At 38.0% G+C, this 27240-nt stretch overlaps 1 protein-coding gene across 1 annotated transcript; it reads right to left on the bottom strand.

Moving 5' to 3' along the window:
* Positions 1-1331: 1331 nt before the first annotated feature.
* On the bottom strand, positions 1332-21540 carry fax (failed axon connections). Its single transcript, XM_089250477.1, has 5 exons — positions 20986-21540; positions 9998-10200; positions 6063-6195; positions 3700-3837; positions 1332-2893 (listed from the first exon to the last, which is right to left on the bottom strand). Exons 1-5 carry the CDS (start codon positions 21217-21219, stop codon positions 2513-2515), a joined length of 1089 nt encoding a protein of 362 aa, XP_089106603.1. The 5' UTR covers positions 21220-21540; the 3' UTR covers positions 1332-2512.
* Positions 21541-27240: the final 5700 nt, after the last annotated feature.

Below are 27240 nucleotides of genomic sequence, written 5' to 3'. Positions count from 1 at the left end.
GAGAGAATTTTAGAAGAATCAACTCGATGTTTGGCGATTCAGCACTCATTATCTGGCGAGATTGGCGATCTGACATCCGCTATTTGGCGATATTGACGATTTAACGCTCGTTATTCGGCAAAATTAGCGATTTAACGCTCGTTATTCGGCAAAGTTTCTAAACTAACATTCGTAATTCGGCGGACATACGCTTTTTACTCCCGGAATGAAAATTTTCTTCACGAAACACAGGGATTTAACACAATGACAATCGACTACAGTAATTTCTGCTGCTTCCAGTGACTTTTTTTTTTAAACCGAAACACTCGAATTTGCACTTTAAAGCTGAAAGGCATTGCAAACCATCTTCAGTTCCACGATCACGGACAATATCGGGGTTTCGCGATGGAAAGCCCGATAGTTTAAGTATAGTGGAATAAAACTCTCTCTTCTCTCTCGTAAAGAAACGTTTCGTGGCTAGCAGGAACAAAATTTTTTTGGCGTCCTTCCGAAATTCCGGGCATCTTGAAGCAAAATTCGCTATTTGGCGCAGAAAAATGCGCTATTGGAGCAGGATGGCGCAAGATATGTTTTGGCGCAGAGTTCCCACCCCTGCCACATGCATATTCTGCTATGCAAATAACTTCTAAATATTTTTTATATTTGAGCATTTTTTAGTTAGTTTTGGCTGTGTGTGTCAAGTAACGAAATACCAGTAAAAAAGAACTGAGGCCATTTCTAAAAGAAATGAAAATTTTTGACACTATCTTTAGAAACAGCGCTACAATGAAAGTCATTTGGAAAAAAAATATCCCCACCTGCGAGAAAATAAAGCAATATTATGAGCAATATTCACATGAAGTGATCGAGCTTCGACAAACCTTCATAAATTTGCACTTATTCCAAAAATATTTCGGAATATTTGAATTTTTTTTGTGATCATGTATTCCAAGGAATCAGCATGATCTGTCATCAGGGAATATGGACGGCTCATGCAAATGTGTCTGACTAACTAGTGTGCACTACACCATACTACAACAATGACTAACGTTGTTCAAATCAGTCTCGTCTAACCAGTGTGCACCCAGCATAAGATTCATCACATTTACCGTAACATTAATACAAGAAATTTGTTTCATCCATGCCCACTTTGCTGAGCCACTCCTCCAGCAACTATTATTTGGCATCAATGCTAAACATTGACTCAATTGGAACACTTTTTTTTTGCAACAGCGAAAAATACATGACTAGAGGCCTAGCTATGTTCGAAAATAGAAGTTTCACTACAGACGCACAAAACAATCCAAAAACAAAACAATATATATAATCACATTCTAGCAATGCACACAAAATTCATATAATCAGACTTTATTAATTGGAAAAAAAATTTCATCTGTACAAAACTGAAAAAGAATCAAGAAGCGGAAACTTCCTACGAGGAAAATGAAAAGGTTTTTTCTCCCGAACAATCAATGGTCAGTCGAGAACAAAAAAAACTCAAGATGGACTTGTATAGACAAACAGACTAATGTTTACATACAATACATATATACCGTCGCTAAAAAATAAAAGATACTTTTAAAAAAAGAAACGTTTCAGCACCAAGATACTATCCACAATAAAAGCATGTTCGCCTCGTAGAAATACAAAAAAAAAAAAATCTCGAAAAAATGTGTACACATTGACAAACACAATCGCGAAGTGCAAAATAAAATAATAAACTACTACAAATACGTATTCCGTACAAATAAAAAAAAAAACATTTGATATGAAACGCTACCGGCATCCAGCGGGTAACCGGACACCAATATACAATACCCCATGCAATATAATAACACACTGCGGTCGATACAACACTAAAAATACTTTTAAAACTTGTCGTTTTGTTTTTATACACTGTAAAAAGAACGAGGGGAGAAAAATAAAAAGGCCCAAAAGGGGGCTGTACATGTATAATATGGTATAATAGCGATGAAAAAGGCAGAGTCTAAAGCTTATAAGAACAATTGGCCTCGGAAAGTTATACATACACATACACACGCACAGGGGGAAAAAAACAGCTGCATGCGGATTAAAAAGACTAGCAATTAATATAATCTCCCCTTAATCCAAAGACTTTATTCTGTCGAAAGATTTTGAGCAAATATTTTTTTTGTTGTTGTAAGAGATAAAAATTAGAATCGTCGGGCACCGTTTGCCACACTGAATAGCTTTGTGCGCTGCGTCACTTACAATGAGCTTGGCCCTCGATTATTTTAACGGTAAAAAATACTAATTCAAAAAAGAAAAACCTACGTTATATATATTTGTAAAATGGAATGAAAGTCTCTGGAGATATTGAGCGATAAACAGGAAAAACAAATTGCTTCGTGACAGAAAAGAAAAAGTTTCATTTAAGCACGATTTGATGGGATGTTTCTTTTTTTATAACAGAAAAAAAAACCCTTTTGACCCCCCCCCCCCCATACAATCAAAAAATTTTGATGAAATGTCTTTTCGCTTCCCTTTCACAGAAAAAAAACCAGACGAACATTTATTCCTTTGATTCCTTGACCTCTTCATCTTTCTTCTCTTCGGTCTTTTCCTCTTCCTTGTCTTCCTTCTTCTCGTCCTTCTGTACGTCTTCTGCCTCCTTCTCTATCTTTTCCGAGACGTGGTTGTTATCGGCCTTCTCATCTTTGACCGCGTCATCCTTCTTGGTCTCGTTGGAATCATCGGCCGGCTCCTCTTTCTTCGGCAGGTGCGAGTTCAGGTCCAGAGTCTTGCAGGTCTCCTCCCAATCGGGCCAATACCTCTCCTTCATCCTCTCAATGAAGGACAGCAAGTTGGTGCAGTCGGATTCCAAATACTCCTTGAACCCGTTGAATGGCACGTACACAAACTGGCAGAGGTGGGCAAATGCAACACAATCCAACTGCAACATAAAAAACAAAATGTGAGACTGGTTTCAATTTGTTTATGAATCGCTACATGTGTAAAATCAGTTAAGGCAGTTCTAATACAATGCTAACATGTATTTGCATGCCTAAATGTTAAACATGGGCTTGACAAATCCCAAGCAAAAAACACCAAACATATGCACATCAACATCACCAGCTCACTGCGATATCCATGGCAAAGCTCAACCACACACTTGGAATAACACTGGTGTAGGAAATAGTTTTTCGTATTGTATGAAAAGATTTTTTGAAATGTCATGCTGGATTTTACAGCCTATGGTATAAAAATTTGTCTCTGTGTATCAGTGAATGCACCAAGATTTTGTACGAATGAAATAAATATTCTGTATATATAAATAAAATTTGTAAGAAATAAATATTTCAAATGCGCAGGACAAATTCATTATGACGCATTCAGCCCTTTAACTATTGCCCATCATTTCCCAAAGCAGAATGTTTTGCATTGTCCTGCAACAAGCCCTCTGACTGGAAATGCTTTGCAGTAAAAATTCCTATGATAGTGTTTTCTACACTTTTTCTTGAAATTCTTCCAGATTGTTCTGCAGTGGCACTTTGCGCTGTGACATATGTCGCAGATTTTCGCATATTCTGCTTTGGGACCATCATCTACAAGTATCCGGTACAATATTGTAAGTATTCAATAAAAAAAATTCATAAAATTATATGATGTGTAATACTTGTATACAAGCCTAATCCATTTGAGGACCACCAAAACTATAATAAACTAAAAAAAAATGTATAAACAAAAAAATTTGTTTACCGAGTGTGGTTCTTCTCCAAAGAAATATGGTTTCTCGGCCAGAAATTCGCTCAGGGCCTTCAGATCTCCTTTGCCGAATTCATAAATCTCTTCGGGATTATGACGTCCAATTCCATGAAAAACTGCTCTCTTCACATTCTAACATTTAAAAAAAAAAATACACAATATCAAATACCAAAAACATAAGAATACAAAGGGATTATCTAGAAACATGCTACTTTGAAATAACAGTGAATAAATATATTTCATTAAACAATTCACAGCAGTAATCAATCTTGAAATTTGCTTCCGCAACAATGCATGTTGAAGCCTCAATATGAAAAATAATTCTCTTCCTTTTGGAACTTTGAAGAATGATTAAAAATTATTCTAAACAAAAAATGCTATTTAGGATTTTCGGAGATTTTATATATTTCGTCTATATAACCACAGAAACCTGAACTACTTCCAGTGATGACAAAAAAAAAAAGTATGAAGGCAAAGCAGACGTAGCACGTACAGTTGCAGTACAAATAGACAAAAATATAATTCTAAGGAAATCGCTCTATTGCAGTGTTTCTATCTTTTAGCACCCAAAGAACACCATGTCTGAAAGAATTTGATGAACCACTTATTTACAAAAAAAGTAGTAACCATGTGTTTCATAAAACGCAGGACATTCTCATATATATATATATATACATATTTTTGTCCGTTCTGACTTCTTTTTTACACAATTCTATTACTTTATAGTTTTTTTCCCCAATGAATCTCATTTGAATTTGTAATCTTCACTTAAATCTTGGAGATAATTTATAAACTGCATAACAATTACAACTATAATTTATACATGCACATCAAATATACTTTATTTGTATTGCAGGGAAATGTTTTCCCCCGAACTACATGTACTTACAGAGCTACGGGGAAAAAATTAAAAAAAATAAAATAAGAAAAACTACTATTCTAGTTTGTAAAGAAATATGAAATGCAGTAAACTACATCTGTAAAAACGAAAATTAAATAACGAAGATCTATATTTCACTGTATTACTTACTACGCTCAAAAAGTTTAGAGAACTTTGCTCTCTTAAATTAAATGAAGAAACTGAATACTGTGAAGAGATGAACAGTGATAGTAATGTAGAGAAGTAACTTGGAAAAATGTCAATTATTAAACAAGAAGCACTTAAAGAAATAAATTCATCTCTACAGAACATAGAAGAGTCACCAATTAAACTTCATAGGCTAGCTCCACAGTGCAAGTCAAACAATGCCAAAAGAAAAGTTGAATCTGCTCTCTTGCCTCTCTGAATCCTAACTCATATTTTAATAAAGGATGGTTGATGACGTAAGCATTATCCAACCCCGTCAGCAAATCGGAACCCCCCCCCATCGATGACGACGTAATACTTGAACGGCCCCTTTGTCACTGACTTTTTCAGAACCTGAGAATTGGTGCCCCTAAAGCTCATGTGTTACCTGAGGAAAAAGTCACATAGGCATGGTCGGGGGAATGTTATAGAAGTATTGGAATGTGATGTATTGGCAGGTAACTGACACCAGGAGGGACCTGTGACGTGGTGCATTGTCATGATGAAACATCCACTGGCCTTCCAAAAGATCTGGTCACTTGCCTCTCACCAATCACGCGTTCAACTGGTTCCTCTTGGTGTCATATTTTACCTGTCAAAACATTATATTCACAACTAACTTATTCCCCTGATTTTGCCCCATGTGTCTTTCCCTGACAAAAAATTTACGGAAGCAACGATTCTCAGGTTCTGAAAAATTACAGAGCAGCAAAGACAGGAGGATGTGACAAAAAAGGCTTATAATCTGCATTTACATCTTTGTATGAACAATGGCAAAAAAGCATAATTACACAGGGTGGTTAATTCGAAGGAAACACCAAATAAACAGGTTGCGTGATAAAATAAACCCATAACAAAATGACTCTCAGAACTTTTTGAACAAAGATAGTGGCAGAAATCTTTGTATTTATTGCTAGCAATGGCTGACAGCTGTCATTTTTATATTGGAATAAATCTCTGGGGTACCCGTGTCCCCCATGGGACAGTGTTGAAAACACCCTGTGTGATAGAGCCTGGGTGTGTCTGAGGATAGATATCATGGGGGATTTTTTTTAGCTTTCAAGCACGAGTCATACAATGAAAGTTTACTATAAAACCAAATGGCAGAAATTTTCATCACCATTAACGATCACTGATTTACTTGAAATACTTCTCTCCTCAAAAACAACCGTATATCATTTGATCTATTTCAGAAACCAATTCTTTTGATTTACATCATTCAGCAGTATATAAATACCTTAAAAAATAGTCGCCAAATGCGATAATTACTCCAATGTAAAAACCTCCTTACACTTTTGAATCCAAGCTTGAAAAGACATTGCAGAACACTTTTCGGGAGCTTCGAGTTAAGGGTGCGCTTGATGTCCATCTGTGCAGACTTCAGAAACTCACCGGGATGGCTGTACCTCCACCAGCGCATCACCCTGAAAAATTAAATATTAATAGCGGAAAAGTAAGACTACTTTGCTAATCATTTTAAGGTACATCAATGTAAAACGTCACAAACATGGTAGAAGAAATTCTCTCAGAAACATCATGAAGACCATGTTTGCAGCCTAATAATTTGCCATAATTTTTCAATGTAAACTTTCTAGTCGCCATGGCAATCTAGCACTGGTATTTGTCAGGCCATGTTTAGCTGACATTTTTTAAAACTCTGGTGGGGAACTTCTTGAAAGTGTTGGACATGTCTCAAATATATTTCTACTATTATACAAATATCTGGATTCATAGTCACTGTTATTAGTGAATTTCTCATACCTTTCCCCAGTCAAATTTATAAAATATTTCCAAACAAGTACACTGCTGGCCACCCAAATTGCAACACCAAGAAAGACAAGAGATATCGCAACAATATTTATTTTGTAGATAACATGTTGACCAAGCATCAAATGATTAAATTTATAGACTTCTGTGAAGTGTGGTTCCTGCCAAAATCAGTAGCCAGAGTAGCCGCCATTGTTGGAGATCACCGCTGCCACACGCCTCGGCATTGATTCAAAGAGACTTTGGATGTGTTCTTGGGGTACAGCAGACCAAGCAGCTTCCACGCGTTGCCAAAGTTGATCTGGTGTGGCAGCTGGGGATGTAATCTGGGTCAATCGTTGAGCAACCATGGACCACATGTTTTCTATCGGCAAAAGATCCGGAGAGCGAGCTGGCCAGGGAAGCAATTCAATCTGGCGATTGACGAAGAACCTTTGGACAATGCGTGCCACGTGTGGTCGCGCATTATCCTGTTGAAATATGGCTGTGGGCAAGCCCTGAAGGTAAGGAAGGACAACTGGCTCCAACACCTCGGAGATGCAGCGCTGGCTTTTTAAAGTACCGGCAATGCGTACTAGAGGAGTGCGAGAGTGATATCCAATACTGCCCCATACCATAATACCCGGTGCAGGACCAGTGTGGCGGTGCATAACGCAGCTGTTCAGCATCCTCTCTCCACGGTGTCTCCAGACTCGAATCCGACCATCGTGGTGTTGCAGACAGAAGCGTGACTCGTCAGTAAAGACAATTTCATTCCATTGTGCCGTCCACATCCTTCTTTCATAGCACCATTGGCGGCGGAGACGTCTGTGGTTCTGCGTCAAGGGTAGACGAAGCAATGGACGTCTTGCGGACAGACCACTCTGCTGTAAACGGCGTCGAATGGTACACGCAGACACTGGATGATGCGGTACAGACTGAATGTGCTGTGCTATGGTTCGTGATGTGGCTGAGTGATCCGTCACTGCCATACGCACAATACGCCTGTCATCACGTGAAGTGGTGCACTGAGGTGGATGCGATCGAACACGTCGGTCCGTCGTACCCTCCTGCATCCAACGATCACATATCCGCATTACAGTTGTTTGGTTTCGTCCAACACGACTACCGATTTCCCTGATTGATAATCCACAATCTCGGTAGGCCACTATCCTTCCTCTGTCGAACTCGGATACTTGATCAAAAGATGATCGCTGTTTTCTACGAGGCATAATTGATCGTTTTTTTTGAAAAAACCACAAGAAAAACACAATTGCCGTACTTCAAATCGTCGAAATCTCCAAGCCTTAAATAGCGCTTTGAAGTGGCGCCACAGGCGCGCGTGATGTGCGTCTGCGCTGAAATTCTAATCATTTGCATATCTCACCTCCGCTAATGCATGTTGTAAATTTCATATTATTTGCATGCTTCCTTCAGGGTGTTGCATTTACGGTGGCCAGCAGTGTAGTTTGAGCGAAAGTGGGCGATTTTATAAAGCGGGAGATAAGACGTGTTTGGAGACAACATGGAAAAATAAAAACGAATGACAGGAGCTTGATGACTTTGAAAAAAAAAAGTTGGCCAGCAAAATATTTTTTGGCCTCGATATAACACTGGGTAAAAAAGGGTTAGCAGGCACTGGTGATTTTTTAATGTCACGTCAGATGAATGGTGGCACTCATCATGTACTACCCTCCCAGAAAAAAGTATGCTTAGGTAAATAACACTGAATTAACGCTGTTCTGATGCTCGTGACATAACTGAGCTCCATCTTAACAGATTCGCATCGAGCTATTTTTCCTAAAACTCATAGAAGCTTTAAGGAAAACAGTCCGATGCAAATGTGTTAAAGTTTTATACTTAATGTTATTAGAGCCTAGAAGTTAAGGCAAAACATACCAAACTGTCTTTTGCCTTTTTTTCAAACTTTGATAAAAATGCCCTTTTTAATTTTCCTGCCATAAATGTCCATTTTAAAATATTTTAAGCGTATTAGTGAATTTCAGAGGCCATAATCTATAAAACTTGGATATTTTAAACATTGAGAACAATAGAATTACTTTTTAAAATTTTCCAACTCGGTATTAATTATCATCAGAAAGAAGACCCCCACTCCAGCCCCATTCAAATGAGAATAAGGGATTCAAGAAATTGGTGATGCCATGCATTAACTTTGCTTTGACCACTACAACTACTAAACCAGACATGCACCTCATCCATATTCCTCTGTGGAACTTTTAACGAATTGGTACATATAGGAATGTGCACACACACATTCCCCTTTGCTTTGACCAGATGGTGTTAGATGTGACGATTGTTTCAAATGAACGCAGCCGTGCTAAAAAAACAGGAAAATTAGAAAATCGTTTCTTCACATGCTTCACATAATGTCTCGCTCAGGCATTGGATATGTATAGCTGACCGATGACTGTGCCAAGAGGTCATCAGTCAATATTATAGCTCATACAAAGGGAAGTAGGAGCAAGCAGGGCTCTGGGGCTCATGATGTTCAGATTGTTTTTTTATACCATAAACACACTACAACCAACCATGGCTATTTATTTTATATACATATTTAGTATTCGCTTATATTAACCATAATCTCTCAAGGGTGCATGACAGATGCGGACAAACAGAGCTCTGTGCTTGAAGGAGTCTCGCATACGTGGCAATAAAAAATAGGGTTACATTTTTTCACAACAGAACAAGGTAGCCATGTTTCAACTATAGAAATGCTCATGATTATTCCTAGTAATACAACAAATAAATGAGAATTATTTGAAACTTTGAGCCCATAGGGAAAATAATAGGCGGGACTCCATGTCTGGTAATTGTGGCCTCAGAATTAACTTAATCCCGAGGGTCTACTAACATTTTATTTAAGGCTTGAAATCAATTTAACTTGGATAATAATGCAGTTATTATAAACTTTAATTGAAACAGTAGACTGATTAAATGCAACCAATTTTCAGCTAGTATTTGGACACTTAAAACCTTGTTTTTAATTATTTTTCCTTTTCAAAATTTATAAATGCCATTTTTTGGCATCTATTTTAGACATTTTTAATGCCTTTTTTTGCCTGCCTATTTCGACAATTTCTAGTGCTTAAACTTCCGGGCTCTATTAATAATTATATTATATATAATATTATAATTATTACTACTTAATATCCTACTTATATAAAGATGTTTCAACATTTGTGTGAAACAAGAACTCTTGCTTAAATAAGAATTCTTGTTTCTAAATGCGAATAGGTTAAGCCAGTGATTCTCAAATTTCGTTTTCCACTGCTCCCTAGTGGACAGGTATCCGCAACTCCCCAGAACCGTCTAACGAAGTCTCATGGTATTCAATAGGCACAGATTAATAAGAATAGCTCACTGCAGCGATGCTGACAATGGTTGATGGCACCACTAAGGAGCTGTGGCACACTCTGAGAACCACTAGGTTAGGCAATTTTAGACAATTGAAATATTTACCAGCTGGTATGGTTGTTAAGCATAGATACAAAAGCATGGCTGATGGTTTTCTGATCAGGAGTGAGATCTTCATCAAGGTTCTTCCCGAATAGCTGGCTCAACTCTTTCATGATAATATCCGAATCAGCTATCTCTGTACCATTAATTTCAATAAAGGGCAGTTGTCCTTTCTTAGACTTGTACTTCATCTTATGGTCAACATTCTAGAAAACAAAAAAAATTCAAACACGTTTTAAATCATACGAGTCAATTACCGCAAATAGAGTTATTTAATTAACTTAATTTTGTATAAATACCACAACAAAGTGGCTTAAAAAACCCCCCATAAAAATATGGTTGTCGAATACATATCTAAAACTGTACCAAAAATATAACCCGAAAAGGGCAATTAAAAAAAAACAATAAGATTACAATCTCGCTTGAAGACTAAAATATTGATTCTTGGAAAAAGCTGGCATTGTAGAGGCGCGGTAGTCCGGTCAATAAGATACTCGCCTAAAGTACCGAAGGATGTTTAGAGGTGTCGCGAGTTCGATACCCGGTTCGTCCTTGTCAGAAAACTTTCCTGACACGGGGTACAACAAACGGCGACTTGACCGCAGCAAAAAATTACTACCCCAGGAAGTCCCCCCCCCCCATCGAGGGGTTAGTGTATACTCTCGACGAGTATAAAAAACAAGCCTGCTGTTCGGAATCGGCAATAAATTGTAGGTCCCAGTCTAATTAGCCCTCGTGTGCAGAAAATGACCGTGATGCGACAAAAATGATCAATGATCAAAGCTGGCGTTGTCACTACTGGTTGACGAATCAAAAAACACTAGCACCAGCCAAATTTTAAGGGGGCTTGAGTATATTCAGAAGAGAAATAGTAAAAAAAAATTCCCCCTCGGATTTTGATTTTTCCGGACACACATAATTTTCAAAACTTTGTTGTTGTATATGTATGATTGGAGTCCGAGGACTGCATTTGCACATTTTTAGTGCTGTGCTAATTTTTTTTAATCTGACATTTAGGTGTCAATGCTAGTTTTTTTAACCCTCATGGTGATCTGGCAGCCCTGGTAATCTTTTATTAGCCCCTGCAGATTTTCTCCCTTCCGGTTATATAAGGGAAATTACGGTACTTTCGCAGCTATCGGCCAGCATTAAAAGACAGCGTAAATTTGTCTTGGTTTTTTTAAAATCATAAAGGATTGGAACTCCCGTTCAAATCGTAAAACCTTCCAGATATCGCAAAAAAAACAACACAGAATCTGTAAAAACTCTGCCTTGAAGATCTACAGTTTTGTCATCTAGCTGCTATGCAGTAGTCACCGTTTCGCATCGCTAAAATCATGGATGTGTAAGCAGAATCGGCTTTTGGAAGGGCACAAGGATCTAATTTTTTACAGAGAGTATAAAAGAAACCATTTTATATTCCAATATTTTAATTCTCTACAAAAATATTTTTAATTTTTGATCTCTGGGAGGGGGGAGAGGAAGAGGCCCCTTATAACCTCCCCAAATTTTGTCCCAAAAAGATTTCAAATTTTGAGTTGGTTATTCCTTTAAAAACTTCTGGTTGCCACGGCAATACAGACCTACAACACAAATACGCATACATTGAACTTTAAATGCACTCATTACCAGTTTGGAGGATAGATGCATGGCCGCAACTGAAAGGGGGGAGGGACAGGCAGGACTAGTGTCCTGGGCTCTGGACTAGAGGTAGAGGCACCTAATTCATCCTTTATAACTGCTTCTACATTATATGGGTGTGCCAAAATGTGTACTTGCCCTGTTTGAGAAAGTATCTAGTTGTGGCGCTAGATAGATGGCACCACCTACTGAACACAAAACAAAAAACACCGAAAAAAAAAACCAGTGCAAAACACTGATTTAACTGTTTTTTCAGAATTCGCGCACTAAGCCATTATATCTGACTGCGTTTGAATTAGAGCCCTAGTAGATAAACAGCAGAAACCAGTCCAAGCAAAAAAAATAAACAATCATAACCAAGGCACAACATCTGGCAATTTTTGGAACGGCACCTAAACTCAATGCCACCCAAGTTTCTTTCTCTCCCCCCCCCCGTACTGGTAGACATGCTGACATTTCTAAAAGTTTTGCGTTGTCCTCAAGAGTTCAATAAATCAAATTTTTACACATACAAACAAGTTTCATTGTTTTTATTTTTCTTTAGAGTAGAAAATTCACAGGATTTGATGATTAAACAACTTTTCATTCAAATTATATATATATGCTTCTATTACAGGAAGAGATTAATTTTTTTTTAAAAATGGATCGGGACAATGAGAGCAAACAAAATGGACCATGCAATTTAGGCTGTCTGGGTTCAGATATTTCACGCTTCGCAGAACACTTCCAGAATGCTCTGCAGCTGTTTGTGAATGGAAAAAAGTTTTTTTTTCCCATCTTCTTTCTTCTGAAATCACTCAAGGATGATTCAATATGAAAAACCCTCTTCACTGGAACACTTGACTCACTATTAAACGATGTGTGTTTCCCAACCCTTTATCATATCCATAAGCAATGAATTACACAATATATGACGTTTAAATAAAAGAGGAAATGGATCTTCTAATTCAAATGGATTCCCTACTGTCTATATAAACCTTTTATCAGTCAAATGATATGTATAGTGTGCAGGGCAAGCTTAAAATGCAAAATAACCCAAGAACTAAACACATTTTTATCGAGAAAGATTTCCCACATATAATAATTCCCCTTTCCCAAACTCAACTGTTTCTTATGTTCGTAGACACACTGACAAAAATTTATTTTTGTTATATTCCAACATCAATTTAGTGATCGCACACGCAAAATTTTAGGTGGCATTACCAATTTTCACAGTGACATGGACCCCCAAAGCAGGAAGTTTTGCATTGATCTGCAACGAGCCCTCAGCTGACTCAAATTATTCTGCAGTAAGAAAAAAAAAATCCTATGTCCCCCCCCCCCCAATTGTTCTGCAGAAACACAGATTGTTCTGCAGTGTATGTTGCAATTCCTGGCAAATTCTGCTTCGAGGGACATGGTGTAAAACAGGTGTCTTCAACCTTTCAGTTTGAGCCAAATTAAAATTTCCCACGAATCCAGTAGGCCACCAAGTCATACCACAGTATTTCCGGTCATTAAACAAGGTTTTCCAAATTACTGTAAACACTCATTTTGCTCTTGAAATTATTACTTTCACTAAATTTGAATTTTCATTTATTCCGAAATAACTTCTTTCACCTCTTCCAATTTTTTTGGAATTAATTTCTTTTAATAATTCTGAAATTTATCCAGATAATTCTGGAGAATTATTTCTTCAATTTTAAATTCATTAATTATGAATTAATTTCATTTTAATCATATTTTCAATTATGAAGTTTTTTTCTTCAGAAAAGGTCTATTAAGGTGTTTATGAGCATTTCCAGTGGCTCCCACTCAAAAAATTAGAAAAAGTAAGGGGTACCTCCCTTAGCCAACATACTGAAATAGTGTTAACTAGAAGTGAAATTACAGAAATGGTTAACAAAAACAATTTTTGAAGGAAACAGTGTACTAGCAATCATACATAATTCTTTTGTCTCTCTCCTCACAATATATATTACATTTTTTGGAGTATTCCACAGTCCAGTCTATCAACTCTTTGACAATGTATAACAAATAATTAATTGCAATCTACTATATTTTTAACATTTGGCAATATATCTATGATTTGCTCCTCAATTAAAATCACTTATACAAATTGTATGGATAGGATTTGGTAGAAAAGTAAGATAAGTGGAACTCTGTATTTCTGTAAAAATTCTGTTATTTCTACATTTATTAAATAAATATATATAAAGATGTATTAAATATTGGATAATGAACTTTGCTTCTCTGTGCATGAAATCATAGGTCAGTGACCAGTACTCTTTGACGAGTTTATCTCATAATTTTATCTTTTTTTAAAATTTTAAATGTAAAATTTTTCATAACGGTCAGCAGGCCACAGCAGAAAGCTCCAAGAGCCACACCCACGGGTCATAGATTGAAGATCCTGGTGTAAGAACTTTCACAGCAAGTCAATATTCGAACATATGCCTACTTGTTAAGAGAGCTTGAAAGAATTATAAGGCACGTGGAATTCGCAGCATTAATCATCCACACAGAATAGTTATTCATTGAGCATTAACTTGGGGGGGGGGGGGAATGTTCAGATTTTTGCAGATGACCTGTGCCAACATGGTGGATGTATCTGGTTGTCTTCCCGTGTTTCTGCACAGGTAACCCTGCAACCAATCTGCAAGACAAAAAGGGGGGATGACATTCCACGAGAATGAGTGGAACATCAAACACCATAGCAACCTGGATAATAGATTATGGAAAAGAAAAAAATAGTCTTGAAAACCTTAATTTGTGATGTTTCTAAAAAACCTATACGCTAACTACTAAACACATATTTGGAAAGAGCAGAAAAATTCCTGTAAGAAACCATTTCCATCACAATGGCTGGATTCAATGGCAAGCTACAAGCACAAAGATTTGTAAAGTGCAAAAGCTAACTGTTGTCAAAATCTAATTTACAATTGCACAACCAACCTTCCAGCTACAATCAGTCAAATTTAACAAAAACTTGACCATTTCATGAGATTTTGAAAAAGCACACAATTTCAAACTGTGTTTTAATTCAGGAGAAATTTAGTCTTTCGTTGGTAATACATCACTGAAATTTTTGGTTTGTCGAAGCAGATATTTACGAAAATTCAGAATTGGTGGCTTCGGATTTTTACAAAAAAAATCCAAAAATTTACCACTTCTATCAGGATATCTGGATTCGATAACAAGCTACAGGAGCTTAGATATGCGAAGTGCAAAATCAAGCCAAAATCGACTAACATATTTACTTTCACAAATGCAGATTCCAGTGATGTATTGCAAACAAAGACAATTTCTCGAGCTGGAACACACAGATATTGTCTGTTGCAAGCTTCAAAAACTGGTGGAATGGGTAAGTTTTTAGAAAATCTGACCAATTGTAACTAGAAGGGTGTTTGCAGAATTGGCTGTTGAAAATTTTGTAGACAATTCAATTTTAGACTTCAATCTTTCGGCACTTGCCATTAAATCCAGATATTCTGATGAAAATAGTGTTACCTTATAAGATTTTTTTTTGTTCTCCCCAAATACTGTAGACTGATAATCCAGCCAACCACTAATCCAAACTGTCCAGCCCCAAAGCAGAATATGCCGAAATCTGTGCTACTGCAGTACAATCTGGAAGAATTTTAAGAAAAATGTACAAAACACGATTATGGGAACTGCAGAATTCTAATCAGCAGAGGGCTCAATGCAAAACAATCTGCTTTGGGGGCCACCCAGCACATCCTGGTCTGATATGTGCTGTATTAACGAGAGGCTACTGTATATGTACTGCTTAGTTTGCCTGTAGGTATTTTTCAGAAACTTCACAAGTTTATTTTTTAGCACTGCCATCTATTTTTGAAACCATGAGTGAAATGCGTTGATCAAATACAGGGTATCGTAATCAATGTTCCATCCCGTATTCAGTAATTTTTATCATCCGAATACAGCCAAAATTTCAGGATATCTTAACCCTCTGACTGCTCAATTTGTGGACCGAAACTGCTTCAAAAATTACGTAATTTTTTTCACTCAAAAAGTGAAGTTTGAGCGGTAATACCATGTGCCTTCAAATGCCGCAATTTATTGGACAACTAACATCTGTTGGCCAAAACGTAAATGAAACGTCTAATACTGTATATAATTTTTTTCAGTAGTTAAACAGGAAAAAAACGGGACGCACTTCTCAATAAAGGAAGAAAAACACATGCCCGCGGAAATCGTGGGATGAGCAGATTTTGCTAAGTTTGAGTTGCCTATGGAAATCGCGGGATGAGCAGCCAGAGGGTTAATCAGATCTTTAACAGATGGGAGAAGAGATTTATGCATTTTAAAAAGTTCAATTTTCCACCACTAGGTGAAAAAATAGCAATTTTTAATGAATTTTTTTTTCTATGGTTCGTATAGCATCTATCAGAACGGGCACTGCATATATCTGAGCAGTGACAATATACTAGAACTACTCAGACCTATAGGCCTATAATGGTTGTTCTGGTAGTCGGGTCATTCCATGTCAAATCACCCAGCCATGACACCCATAGTCTCAGATTTCAATGATTTTTTTTTTATTTGTTGCATTTACCATCCTTATTAACCGTATGAAATATTATGTGCATATCTCTAAAACTTTTTGAGAAAAAAAATGTTGAAATTTATCAAAAACTGATGCAGATGACATTTCCGAGGCTCAATTTTTAAGCGGCATTGTTTGAGAAAATAAATCATAACTTTTTCAATTTTCAATATATTCAAGTGAAATTTTCACTAAAGTGTTCACAAAAACATACAGAATATGAATAAAAATAATTCATACACTTACATTTGAAATTTACATGTAAAAAAATTATGTAAACTTTGTTTTTGTGGGATTTTTCGCTAGAAAAAATACAATTTTTCAAACGTATTTTTAGACCAGAGGCACAGCAGTTACCAAAACAACTTTTATTTTAAATTTCTCCTAAATATATGAAGTAAAATACTGGAGAAAAAAAATAATGGTTTTTTGACCGTTAATATGTTTATTCTGGCTCGCAACACAAAATTCATCACAATAAGACTGGGTCGTTCAGATTTCAAATCATTCAACTAGATACTGAAATGCAACCCATCGTCCCAGATTCCAATTATCATTTTTTATTTATTGCTTCTACCATGCTTGTTGACCATGCAAAGTTTCATGTACATATCTCTAAAACTTTTTGAGAAAAAAAATGTTTTCTAACCTCACGAATGACGTCTCTTAGGCTAACCCCATTCAAGCAATATTATTTGTGAAAATATATCATAACTTTGCAGATTTTCAATATATACAAATGAAATTCCCACTAAAATGCCCACAAAAAAATACAGATTATGAATAGAAAAAATGTAAACCTTAGAGGGAAAAAGTCATTTAAATCTTATTTTTTATTTTTTATTTTTGACACAATTTTTTAAACATTTTTTTTTGGATGCACAGCATGAATTTTCAATTTTATTTAAATTTAATCCTATTAATATATTAAGAAGACTAGAAAAGTAAACATTATTTTGACAGTTAATACATTTGAGTAACAAAACACAATTGTACTTATATGCCTACATTAATTATATTTGTACATTTTGACTTAATATAATGATTCATGCTTGTTAAAAAGAAATTTATGTTTTATTTTTCATGTACGCTTATACATTTATTACAGTATTCATTAAATTAAGTTTCATGAGTAGTTAATGCAATAATTCAAAACAATTAATAAATTTTAAAATTCTAGGATTAAATGAATTCATGAAATAATTAGAAATGTTAATGTAATGTGTCAAATGGGAGTTGGTGAAAAAAAAAGGTTTTGGGTGAATAAAATAATTTTTCAAATTAAACCTTCATGTTCAGATTCTTAGAAGTGTTCAAATTCCAAATAATTAATTTCACTTTTAATTGATCTATAAATATTTCTTATGATGCAACAAAGACAAACTTTTGCAATCTGATATATTTTTGCATAAATTATTTTGTATTTGATAAATCCAGATAATATTAATCATATATATATAGATTAATTTTTGAAGTTTTTTAACATGATTAATTATAAAGTTATTTTACCACAACAGTGTTAAATTTTTTTTTTAATTACTTTGATTTTTACAGCATATATTTTAATAAACATATATTTAATGTATATGATAAATATGAAATGGTTATACTTGTGTGAAAAAAAATCTACATTATAATATTTAATACAAGCCTCTATATATTTTTCCCAAGAAATAATTTAAAATTGCTGATAAAAAGCCAGAATATGAGGCATTAAATCACAAAGAATGAAATTATCAGCTACAACCTAATTGTTGTAGCTGAGGCAGATGGAAGAGAGTAGAATTGAAAACCTAATGTATATAATGCCTGGTGGTGATATATAAGATGTGATGTTTCTTGTTGTGATGATGATTGTAAAAAATAATAATAGCTTCTGTGAAGATATGAACTATGGCACACTGGTCTTTGTCCTTCAGAGGGCAGCTGGTGTCTTATTTAATTATAAGACTTATCATCCCAGCAGGTGATGATAAAGTCACTGCTGCTGCTTCATTGTGAAAACTAAAACAAAAGTGTTGGAACTAAACTGCCCCCCCCCCCCATCCAATGATGCAAGTCTCAATTATGATCTTGCTGAAGACAGAATGTGCTCCATAAAGTAGCCTACTCCAGGGTTAGCAAATTTTTCTTATGATAACACAATTTCCACTTGAGCTAAATATTTTATATCATTTTGGAAATAAAGGAAAATGTCAGAAAAGACACTTGAAATTTATAGTGTTGGAAAAAAAACTGGATCTGACTGTCATAAAAAGTGTTATGCAAAAGTGTAAAATCTGTTACCCATTGGACATCAATATTGAGGAGTGGAGCAAGTTCTGAACATTTATCTACTGTGTGTTTAAGCATCATAAAGCTTTTTTCTCAAAGTATGAAATATATCCGGACGCTTGCTTTAATCCTTTAAAATGTCATAAGAAAAAAAATAACAAAAGGTTTAAGGATAGTAAACTTGTATTTTTCATGTATAAATGAAATAAACGGTTGTACAAAATCAATTCCAGGGCAAAAAATATGCCATGCCTGTAGAGACAGTGAATATAAACAACAATAAATTAAATGAAAAAACTGAATACTGTGAAGAGATGAACAGTGATAGTAATGTAGAGAAGTAACTTGGAAAAATGTCAATTATTAAACAAGAAGCACTTAAAGAAATAAATTCATCTCTACAGAACATAGAAGAGTCACCAATTAAACTTCATAGGGTAGCTCCACAGTGCAAGTCAAACAATGCCAAAAGAAAAGTTGAATCTGCTTACAACACTTTAAAATCAAATGTTTGTAAAGTTTTTGAAGAATTACCAGAAAATGAATCTCAAAGCACACTTACCATAATGAAGACATTAAACAGAAAGCAAATGATATGATTATTTTGATAAAGTTAATTAGAAATAAGACTCAATTTACCCATCACAACAAGTGCAAATTTTAACTCTGGCCCCTGCTTTAAGAAATGGGAACAAGGAAAAAAAAAAAAGAGTTCAATGTCACTGAATATGCCGTGAGAAAAGCAGGAGAGCTTTTGTAAATGAAAAAGCAAAGGTGAGCCATTGTGTTTTTATTATAAAAAGAATCAAAAATTAAATTTCAACGAGTTTTTAACAATCTAATATTTTAATGCAAAGGTTTAAATTTTCTTTCCTAGCCATAGTCTACATTTTTTTGTGAGCATTTTAGTGAAAATTTCATTTGAATATATTGAAAATCTGCAAAGTTACGATATATTTTCACAAATAATATTGCTTGAATGGGGTTAGCCTAAGAGACGTCATTCGTGAGGTTAGAAAACATTTTTTTTCTCAAAATATTTTTGAGATATGTACATGCATGGTCAACAAGCATGGTAGAAGCAATAAATAAAAAATGATAATTGGAATCTGGGATGATGGGTTGCATTTCAGTATCTAGTTGAATGATTTGAAATCGGAACGATCCAGTCTTATTTCGATGAATTTCGTGTTGTGAGCCAGAATAAACATATTAACGGTCAAAAAACCATTATTTTTTTTCTCCAGTATTTTACTTCATATATTTAGGAGAAATTTAAAATAAAAGTTGTTTTGGTAACTGCTGTGCCTCTGGTCTAAAAATACGTTTGAAAAATTGTATTTTTTCTAGCGAAAAATCCCACAAAAACAAAGTTTACATAATTTTTTTACATGTAAATTTCAAATGTAAGTGTATGAATTATTTTTATTCATATTCTGTATGTTTTTGTGAACACTTTAGTGAAAATTTCACTTGAATATATTGAAAATTGAGAAAGTTATGATTTATTTTCTCAAACAATGCCGCTTAAAAATTGAGCCTCGGAAATGTCATCTGCATCAGTTTTTGATAAATTTCAACATTTTTTTTTCTCAAAAAGTTTTAGAGATATGCACATAATATTTCATACGGTTAATAAGGATGGTAAATGCAACAAATAAAAAAAAAAATCATTGAAATCGGAGACTATGGGTGTCATTTTGCCGGGTGATTTGAAATGGAATGACCCAGTCATATTACATTGAAACTTTGTATATACGCTATATGGACCATGGGAAAAAGGGAAATACAATAAAAAACGCCACTTATTCAGCCAGTGGTCAAAAACTAAACTTTTTCCTTCACTGCACAATAAATACAATTTGTTAGTGAGCATCAATCCCATGACGCTCTTAAGACTGCCCTGGGACAGACATGGCTAAAGCATACTGAATTTTTTCGGGGGGGTGGGGGTAGTCCAAAAAAACTTACTGGAACTGTCCCCAGGCTGGGATATTTGGCTGGGGGGGGGGGGGAGTCCTGTCAGATGTTTGAACATTTCCCCTTCCCCCATCAGAGAATATACACCATGTACAAAACTCACCACCCTGGGGGGCCCTCCAGGCTGGCGACCTGTCAGCGCACCCTTGTAGGGGCCACGGAGAGATGCCTGTGGGTGGGGAAAGAAGGGAGCTATGCCCGATACCGCCCAATATTACCAAAACCACCAATTCCTCCCAAGGAAGCCATCTTTTCCCCCGTTCCCACATTATCCTGAGAATCAAAAACGAAAATTCACCAACAAATACAATCGAAACGCCGAGAAATCGAAAATAGTAATAACCCACGCGATTTAAAGCGCCGTCAAAACATTTTCCCCCCACTCCTCGGAGATAGGTAAACGACCATCGCCACCAGCGCCATTTTATGGGATCCACAGAACAATACTATGCTGCCGGCTATACATAAAATAAATAAATAAATAAAAAGAAAAGGGCAGCATAGTCATAGAGATAAATAAATAAGTAAATAGAGACCTGCACATTACCTCGTATTTCATTTCGTTCATGCGGAGGAAAGTCTCGACTTTCATGCAAAATGGCGATGCAGATGGAATGGTCGGGCATCTGACGAACTGGTACAAATAGACGACATCCTTCTCGTAATCGGTCTTGTGGACGCTTGGCTTGTTGCCTTTTCCTTCGGCCGGTGCTGGTGCTGCTGGAGCGTTATTAGTCGCCGGCACTGCTGGCTGCGATTCTTCGACTTGGACGCTACTCATCTTTTTTTTCTTTAAAATTAAGACGCCGATTTGTGAAGTTATTGCCTGTATGCAATGTTACGAAACAAAAACAAAAAAAATTTTAAAATTAGGACGCGGCCGGGAAGATGAAATGATTGCGCTTTCTGAAGGAAGGAAAAAAAAAACAACAGAATTCCTTTTCGCACGTCAAAATGGCGTTTGAGAGGAGGAAAAAAGGACGCTGCGAGTCAGACGACGGCGGCAGCGGCGATGATGATGACTAATAACACACAAAAAAAAGACCAGACCAGACGATCGTCGGAAAGGAATTCTTCCTTTGGGGTCGCTCCTTCCCTAAACAGGGTTGCCTTTTAATCAATGGGGGAAAATTATCCCTATGTTGTAGGGATGACAATCCCTATCCTGAAGAGAAATTTTCCCTTTTTCCCTCTTTTTTCGTGTGTGTTGAGCTTATTTTCCCTCTATTCTATAAAAACCTTGTTATTTTTTCTTCCCTCTAGTTTTCTTATAACTAGGCTATTTTCTATGGGGGGGGGGGCAACTGGCCCGGGCGGAAAAAAATTTAGGGGGTGGGGTGAGAATTTTAGGTGGGAACAAAGAACATCGTTATAAAATTATCGAAATTTAAAGTTGTGGGGGCGGCTGCAGGGCCGCAACTGGGGGGGGGGGGGGGGGGGGGTCCGGAGCCCCGGGCACCGAATTCACCCTTCAAATGCTTCCTCTACATGCAAGGGGCGCCAAATTTCCAGCTTGCCCCGAGTGGCAAAGTATCCAGTAGTTGCGGCACAGGGCCTCTGAATCATGTTTGCCCCGCTCGGCAAAAATCCTAGCTACGGCCCTGGGTAAATCATACAAGACCCAACCCAATAGGGTAAAAGACTTATATCCCTCAAGGGACAGAGTCCGGGTCTTGTCTGGACTTTAGGGTAAATCATGCATGCTCAACCCATGGCCCGCAGGCCAAACGCGGCCCTCAGAGTCTTTCGATGTGGCCTGCGTCCTCAAAACTTATTTTCTAATAATGAAGAAAGCGGCGCATTCGCACATCACTTAATTAAGTGACTTGGGCGCTGTTGCAGATCACTCATTACGTTCACCACGTGCCATTCCCACCTTCAATTAAAAGGTCCGCGGTTCATTTACGGAGTATTTAAGTGAACCGCACGCACATTCAAATATAACCTGTCACGCTATTTCAGATCACTTAAGTGGCCCGCTGTCACAGATCATTTCAGTGACCCACGGCATATTTACAAATTCACTCTTAATCGGTCTGCAGTACATTTCCTGATCGCTTGAGCCAGCCCGTGGCACATTTCCACATCACTTGAATGATCTGCGCTGAAAGATAACTTGAATGACCCATGGCGCACTTTAAAAGAACCGCGACGCTTTCCATATCACTTAAGCGGCCCGCTTTCTCCAAAAGATTGAACGTGAACACCCTTGTGATAAATGAATTGAGGGCTTCCGAAGTGATGCCCGGATGAACATGTCCCCCCCCCCCCTCCGTGGCCTGGATCTGTGCGGGGTTCCCCAGAACAGATTTTTCACGGGCCCCACTATATAGTGTGTGAAACAAGAAAATTATTAGAATCATCCCGTCGCTTGAGTGATCTGGTACTGTGCGGTGGGTCGCTTAAGTGATTTTGAAACATAATCGCAAGCCGCTTGAGTAATGTGGAAGTGCGCCATCACTTAAGCGGCCCGCGGCACATTTCCAGATTAGAGCATCATGGCCCCCGGGCCAAGTGATTCCACCGAGGCCCTACCTATTAAATTATCAAAAAATTCGACCACTTCTCATTTTTATGAGGCCCATGCATTAAGATGGCACTGTCCGTGATGCAGTTCCAAATCACTTAATGGTCCGTGGCATGTTTCAAGATCCCTTGAGTGAACCCCGCGGCACATTTAGAGCTCAACTGATCTTGAAACATGCCACATGTTTCCCAAGTGATTTGGAATTACATTACGGGCCACTTCAGTTATCCGGAAATATGCCGTAAGCCGCTTGAGTGATGTGGAAGTGCGAAATGGTTCACTAAAATTATCTGTAAATGCGTCAGGGGCCGCTTAAGGTTGCTTGGAACTGTGGTGTGGAGTGAGTGAGATCACGTAAGTGATCTGTGAATATTTCGCCGGTCCCTCAAGTGATCTCGAAACGTGCCACGGTACACTGAAGTGGCACCGAACTAAACAACTAAACCACGCGTCACCTGAGCGATTTGTAACGGGCAGCTTAGTTAATTGTCGCAAAAAAACGGTTAAAGTCATGGAGCCCTTATCATATGACTCCGAGGGCCACATTTGGCCCACGGGACATGGGTTGAGCATATATGACTTAAAGCGTCTATAAAAGATATTATTAGGGGAGGGGGCTTTAATTTCGAAAAACAAACAGTGTGTGTTCCACGCGTCGCAAAACTGATCTCGTTGATTTCGGGTCACGGCTGATCCTTATCACTGAGGAAATGGGGGGGGAGGGGTTCCCCCCTACGATGTAACGGGAGAGGAGAATTATGTACGTTTGTTCAATCGTCCCGTATTTTACGGGATAGAAATTATCCCATATTATTCGGCTCTTGGGCAGGGCGGTCGTTCCCATTGCCCCCTCTCTGGATCCACGCCTGAGGCAGACAATTTCAGCTGCGGATGAAGCCGAGGAAGATATCTTCAGCTGCGAACGGCACGGAAGTCGACATCTTCAGCTCCGAATGAAGCCGAGGCAGACATTTTCAGCTGGGAACAGAGCGGAGGCAGGCTATTCAGGGCGATGCATTGGAGAAGCGACTTAATTGTGTAGGTGAGGCATCTTTTAACCCGTTGCTCGCGAGCTCCAAGGTGCTCACCCAGAGTGCTCGATGCTCGCGTCCGATTTAGTGCTCGCGAGCGCGTGAGATCATCGTTCCAATTAAACACCTTGAACAAATTGCATTCAAAGACTGAAATTATCCTGATTTCATGCGTTTTTATGACAAAACATGCCGTGAACGGGGTGCTCTTCTTTTGATAATGGGTGCAGGCAGTGCTCTAGAAAAAGGTTGAAGACCTCTGGTGTAGGTACATCGGATCATCCCGTATTTTACGGGACAGACAAATTTTCCCCCATATCGTTTGGCTCTTGGGATCGCCTCTCCCCTGGATCCTTCGCTGAAGCCCCTTGAAATGAAGATTGCATATGGGGGCCTCACCCAGGGCCTCACCTCGTTCAAGTCACAGTTGGATCCACCAAAAGATTTTAGGGAATACATTTTCCCCTATTATAGTAAAAAAATAATCTTTTCAAGGAGAATTAGGTGCTGAATGAGAGGGGGATTTTCTTATCTCTCGAGTGAATGCAGAGATAGAAAGTGAATAAACACACCATGAATGTGCACTAAGGGGGTGCCACAGAGGATAATGGGCACCAATAAAAGAAAGCAATCAAGGAGGGGGGAAAATGATAAGAGAAGATTTTCCAACAGATTATCTCTTTTCTTTCCCGTATCTGAAAAATGGAGACTGACGGAATTCCAAGCTCGTGAGCAATTCCAGTGACGGGGTTTGAAACTCACTGATAACCGGAGGTCACCGGTTTATCTGTCAATCATTGTATGGCGGTGCATCTTTACCCACGTGCTAAATATTTGGCACGGGTTTGACGTATATACTCGGCTCTATTTTTATTTCTTGTTCTAGAATCAGATAAAGGAAAATGGCGTTTTTCTAAAATTATCTCCATGTCTCACAATCGATGGCATTTAAATGAGAGATTATTTTGCATTTTTTTGCATCAGGAAGTTAATCATGATCATGTAAGATTTCAACATGGTGATATTGGCATCCGAATATTTCTGTTTGTGTCGAAATAACGAGAAAGAGAGGGTGTGTGTGCGTGTGCGTAAAATTACCGGAAATATGACCGAATTCTACTCGATTTTTCCAAAATGAAAATGGCTGGTGGGGTGTTACAGTGTTTCTTGACCCTTTTTTTTTTGGCCGTGGCCCCCTTTGAACCATTTTTTCCCCCCTAGCGGCTCCCCTGTCTTAACCAGAGTCTTCGACTCTCATCTTGAAGCAAGATCCTTTATACGTATTGAATTGATTTTTTCTCAGTGAATTTATACTGAACGAAAATTTTGCAAGTACGATTGGTCTTCAGACCACTGGGCTTGAATTTATTGAGCTCCCCGCTAGTCCGAATTCTATTCAGGGCCGTCTGAACATCATGGGGCCCTCCCAAGGCAAAGCGATGCTCTCTATGGTAGTCCTACACTTATTTATATATTTCCCTACTTATTTTCAAAATTTATTGTACTATACAAAATATCATCGGGTGGGGTCACTTATGGGCATGAACACACCCCGGGCACAAGAGTGGGACTCATAGGTGGAGATAGACTTGGAAGTCTGGGGGGGGGCACGATGATGATGATGTCAATTCATCTATACATATATGGATTAGATCAGTCGACTTCACCTTTGGTGCTGGGGGAGGGGGGGGTACGCCTTCCCCCCCCCCTCGTATCTCTGCCCGTGGTGGGACTGACACAGCCGCAGCCCGGGGGCCTGATATAGTTTTCATCATTTTGTTTTTTCACTCTATAATTTAATATAGAAGGATCTGTGAAAAATCTAGCCGGGGGCCTGCAAAAAAATCCCATCTTAGGGAACCTGTTGTAAAATGTAGGCGGTGAGGTCCGGGTGGATCCACGCCCTAAAATGGTCCTAGTTTTATGGGTAGTTTTATTGGATTCTGTAAGTGTAAAGTCACTAAGATAAAAGCTTTATTTCTTCACACCTTAATTTTTCTTCTCAGCTCTCTGCAGATCGCTAAACCACCTGTCATAGCCTCTTTCTCCATTTCCTTGCGTGCCCCCCCCCCCCTTTTGAAGTAGTTCAGTACCACTGGGGGCCATATGGCCCCCGGTTGAGAATCACTGGGGGGTAATAGACTCAGTTTCAGTGGAAATATTCATTGTAATAATAATTATAGAGCCCGGAAGTTCAGGCAAAATGTCATAAATGCTATGTATTATTTTAACATAGTTTTTTAAATTTATTAATGAGTTTCGGAGGCCGTAATCTGTAAAACCTGGATATTTTGAGCTTCGAAAGAGTCTTTCTTAAAATTTTCCAACTCTCAATATTAATTATCATCAGAAATTGCCCTCCATTTAGACATTAAATAAGTAATCTGAGCGATTGGCGTTGCCATGCATTAACTTTGCTTTGACCGGATGGCGTTAGGTGTGAATGATTTTGTTTCAGATGAACGCAGCCCATGGCCCCCACAAAGGAGGGGGGGGGCTGTCAAGGCTCTAACCCTGGGGCCCGGGACAGTTCTCATAATTATTTGCTTTTTACGCTATAAATTAACTACAGAAGGGGCCCGTGAAAAGTCTGCCCGAGGGGCCCCGCTCCAGGATGTTGGTATCCTGACGCAGCCCGTATTAGAAAAGCAGAGGAAAACTAGAAATTTTTGATTCTCTCCACACGCTTTACATAATATGTCTCGCTCAGACATTGGACTGCGTTGTATGTGTATAGCTGACCGATGATGACCCCAAGAGGTCATGAATTGACGTCGTGGCTCACACAAGGCGGAGTAGGAGCAGAAAGGGAGGGTTCTGGGGCCGATGTTGTTTTGGTTTTATTTTTTGTGCTGCAAACCATAATGGCTTGCCCGGTAAGCAAGAGGGCCTGGGTTTGAGTCCAGGCGGAGACAAGATTACTTTTCTTTCCGAGTTCACCTCAGCATAATATCCAGAAAATAAAATATTTCCTTGATATCTTGGGCTGAGAAAAAAGCCATCTATCTCTCTAAACCGTCCCGCCTGGGGGCGAATTCCTGAAGTTGAGGCTACTAGTCTTTACTTCAGTGCCTCACGCCACAGTGCGTGAAATAAGGAAGGCATGGCCGTGTCTCTAGCGGTGTAGATGGTAGCATGCTTGCCCGGTATGCAGGGGGCCCTGGGTCCGAATACCGGCGGAGACGAGATGACTTTTCTTTCCGAGTTCACCTCAGCATAATATCCAGAAAATAAAATGTTTCCT

This window comes from Pholcus phalangioides, unplaced genomic scaffold (genome assembly GCF_987345545.1).
Source record: "Pholcus phalangioides strain wild (caught in Gottingen) unplaced genomic scaffold, Ppha-v1.0 ptg000024l_1, whole genome shotgun sequence".
NCBI classification, from domain to species: domain Eukaryota; kingdom Metazoa; phylum Arthropoda; class Arachnida; order Araneae; family Pholcidae; genus Pholcus; species Pholcus phalangioides.
The sequence above is the reverse complement of the archived record's forward strand: the minus strand, read 5'-3'. Positions and strand labels throughout refer to the sequence as shown.

Excerpts from the sequence above, each read along its gene's own strand:
- fax (XM_089250477.1), bottom strand. The coding sequence starts at position 21,219 with ATGAGTAGCGTCCAAGTCGAAGAATCGCAGCCAGCAGTGCCGGCGACT. Across the intron at positions 10,201-20,985 it reads TGAACGAAATGAAATACGAG|AATGTTGACCATAAGATGAA; the intron begins GTAATGTGCAGG and ends TTTGTTTTCTAG. Across the intron at positions 2,894-3,699 it reads TTGGAGAAGAACCACACTCG|TTGGATTGTGTTGCATTTGC; the intron begins GTAAACAAATTT and ends TTTATGTTGCAG.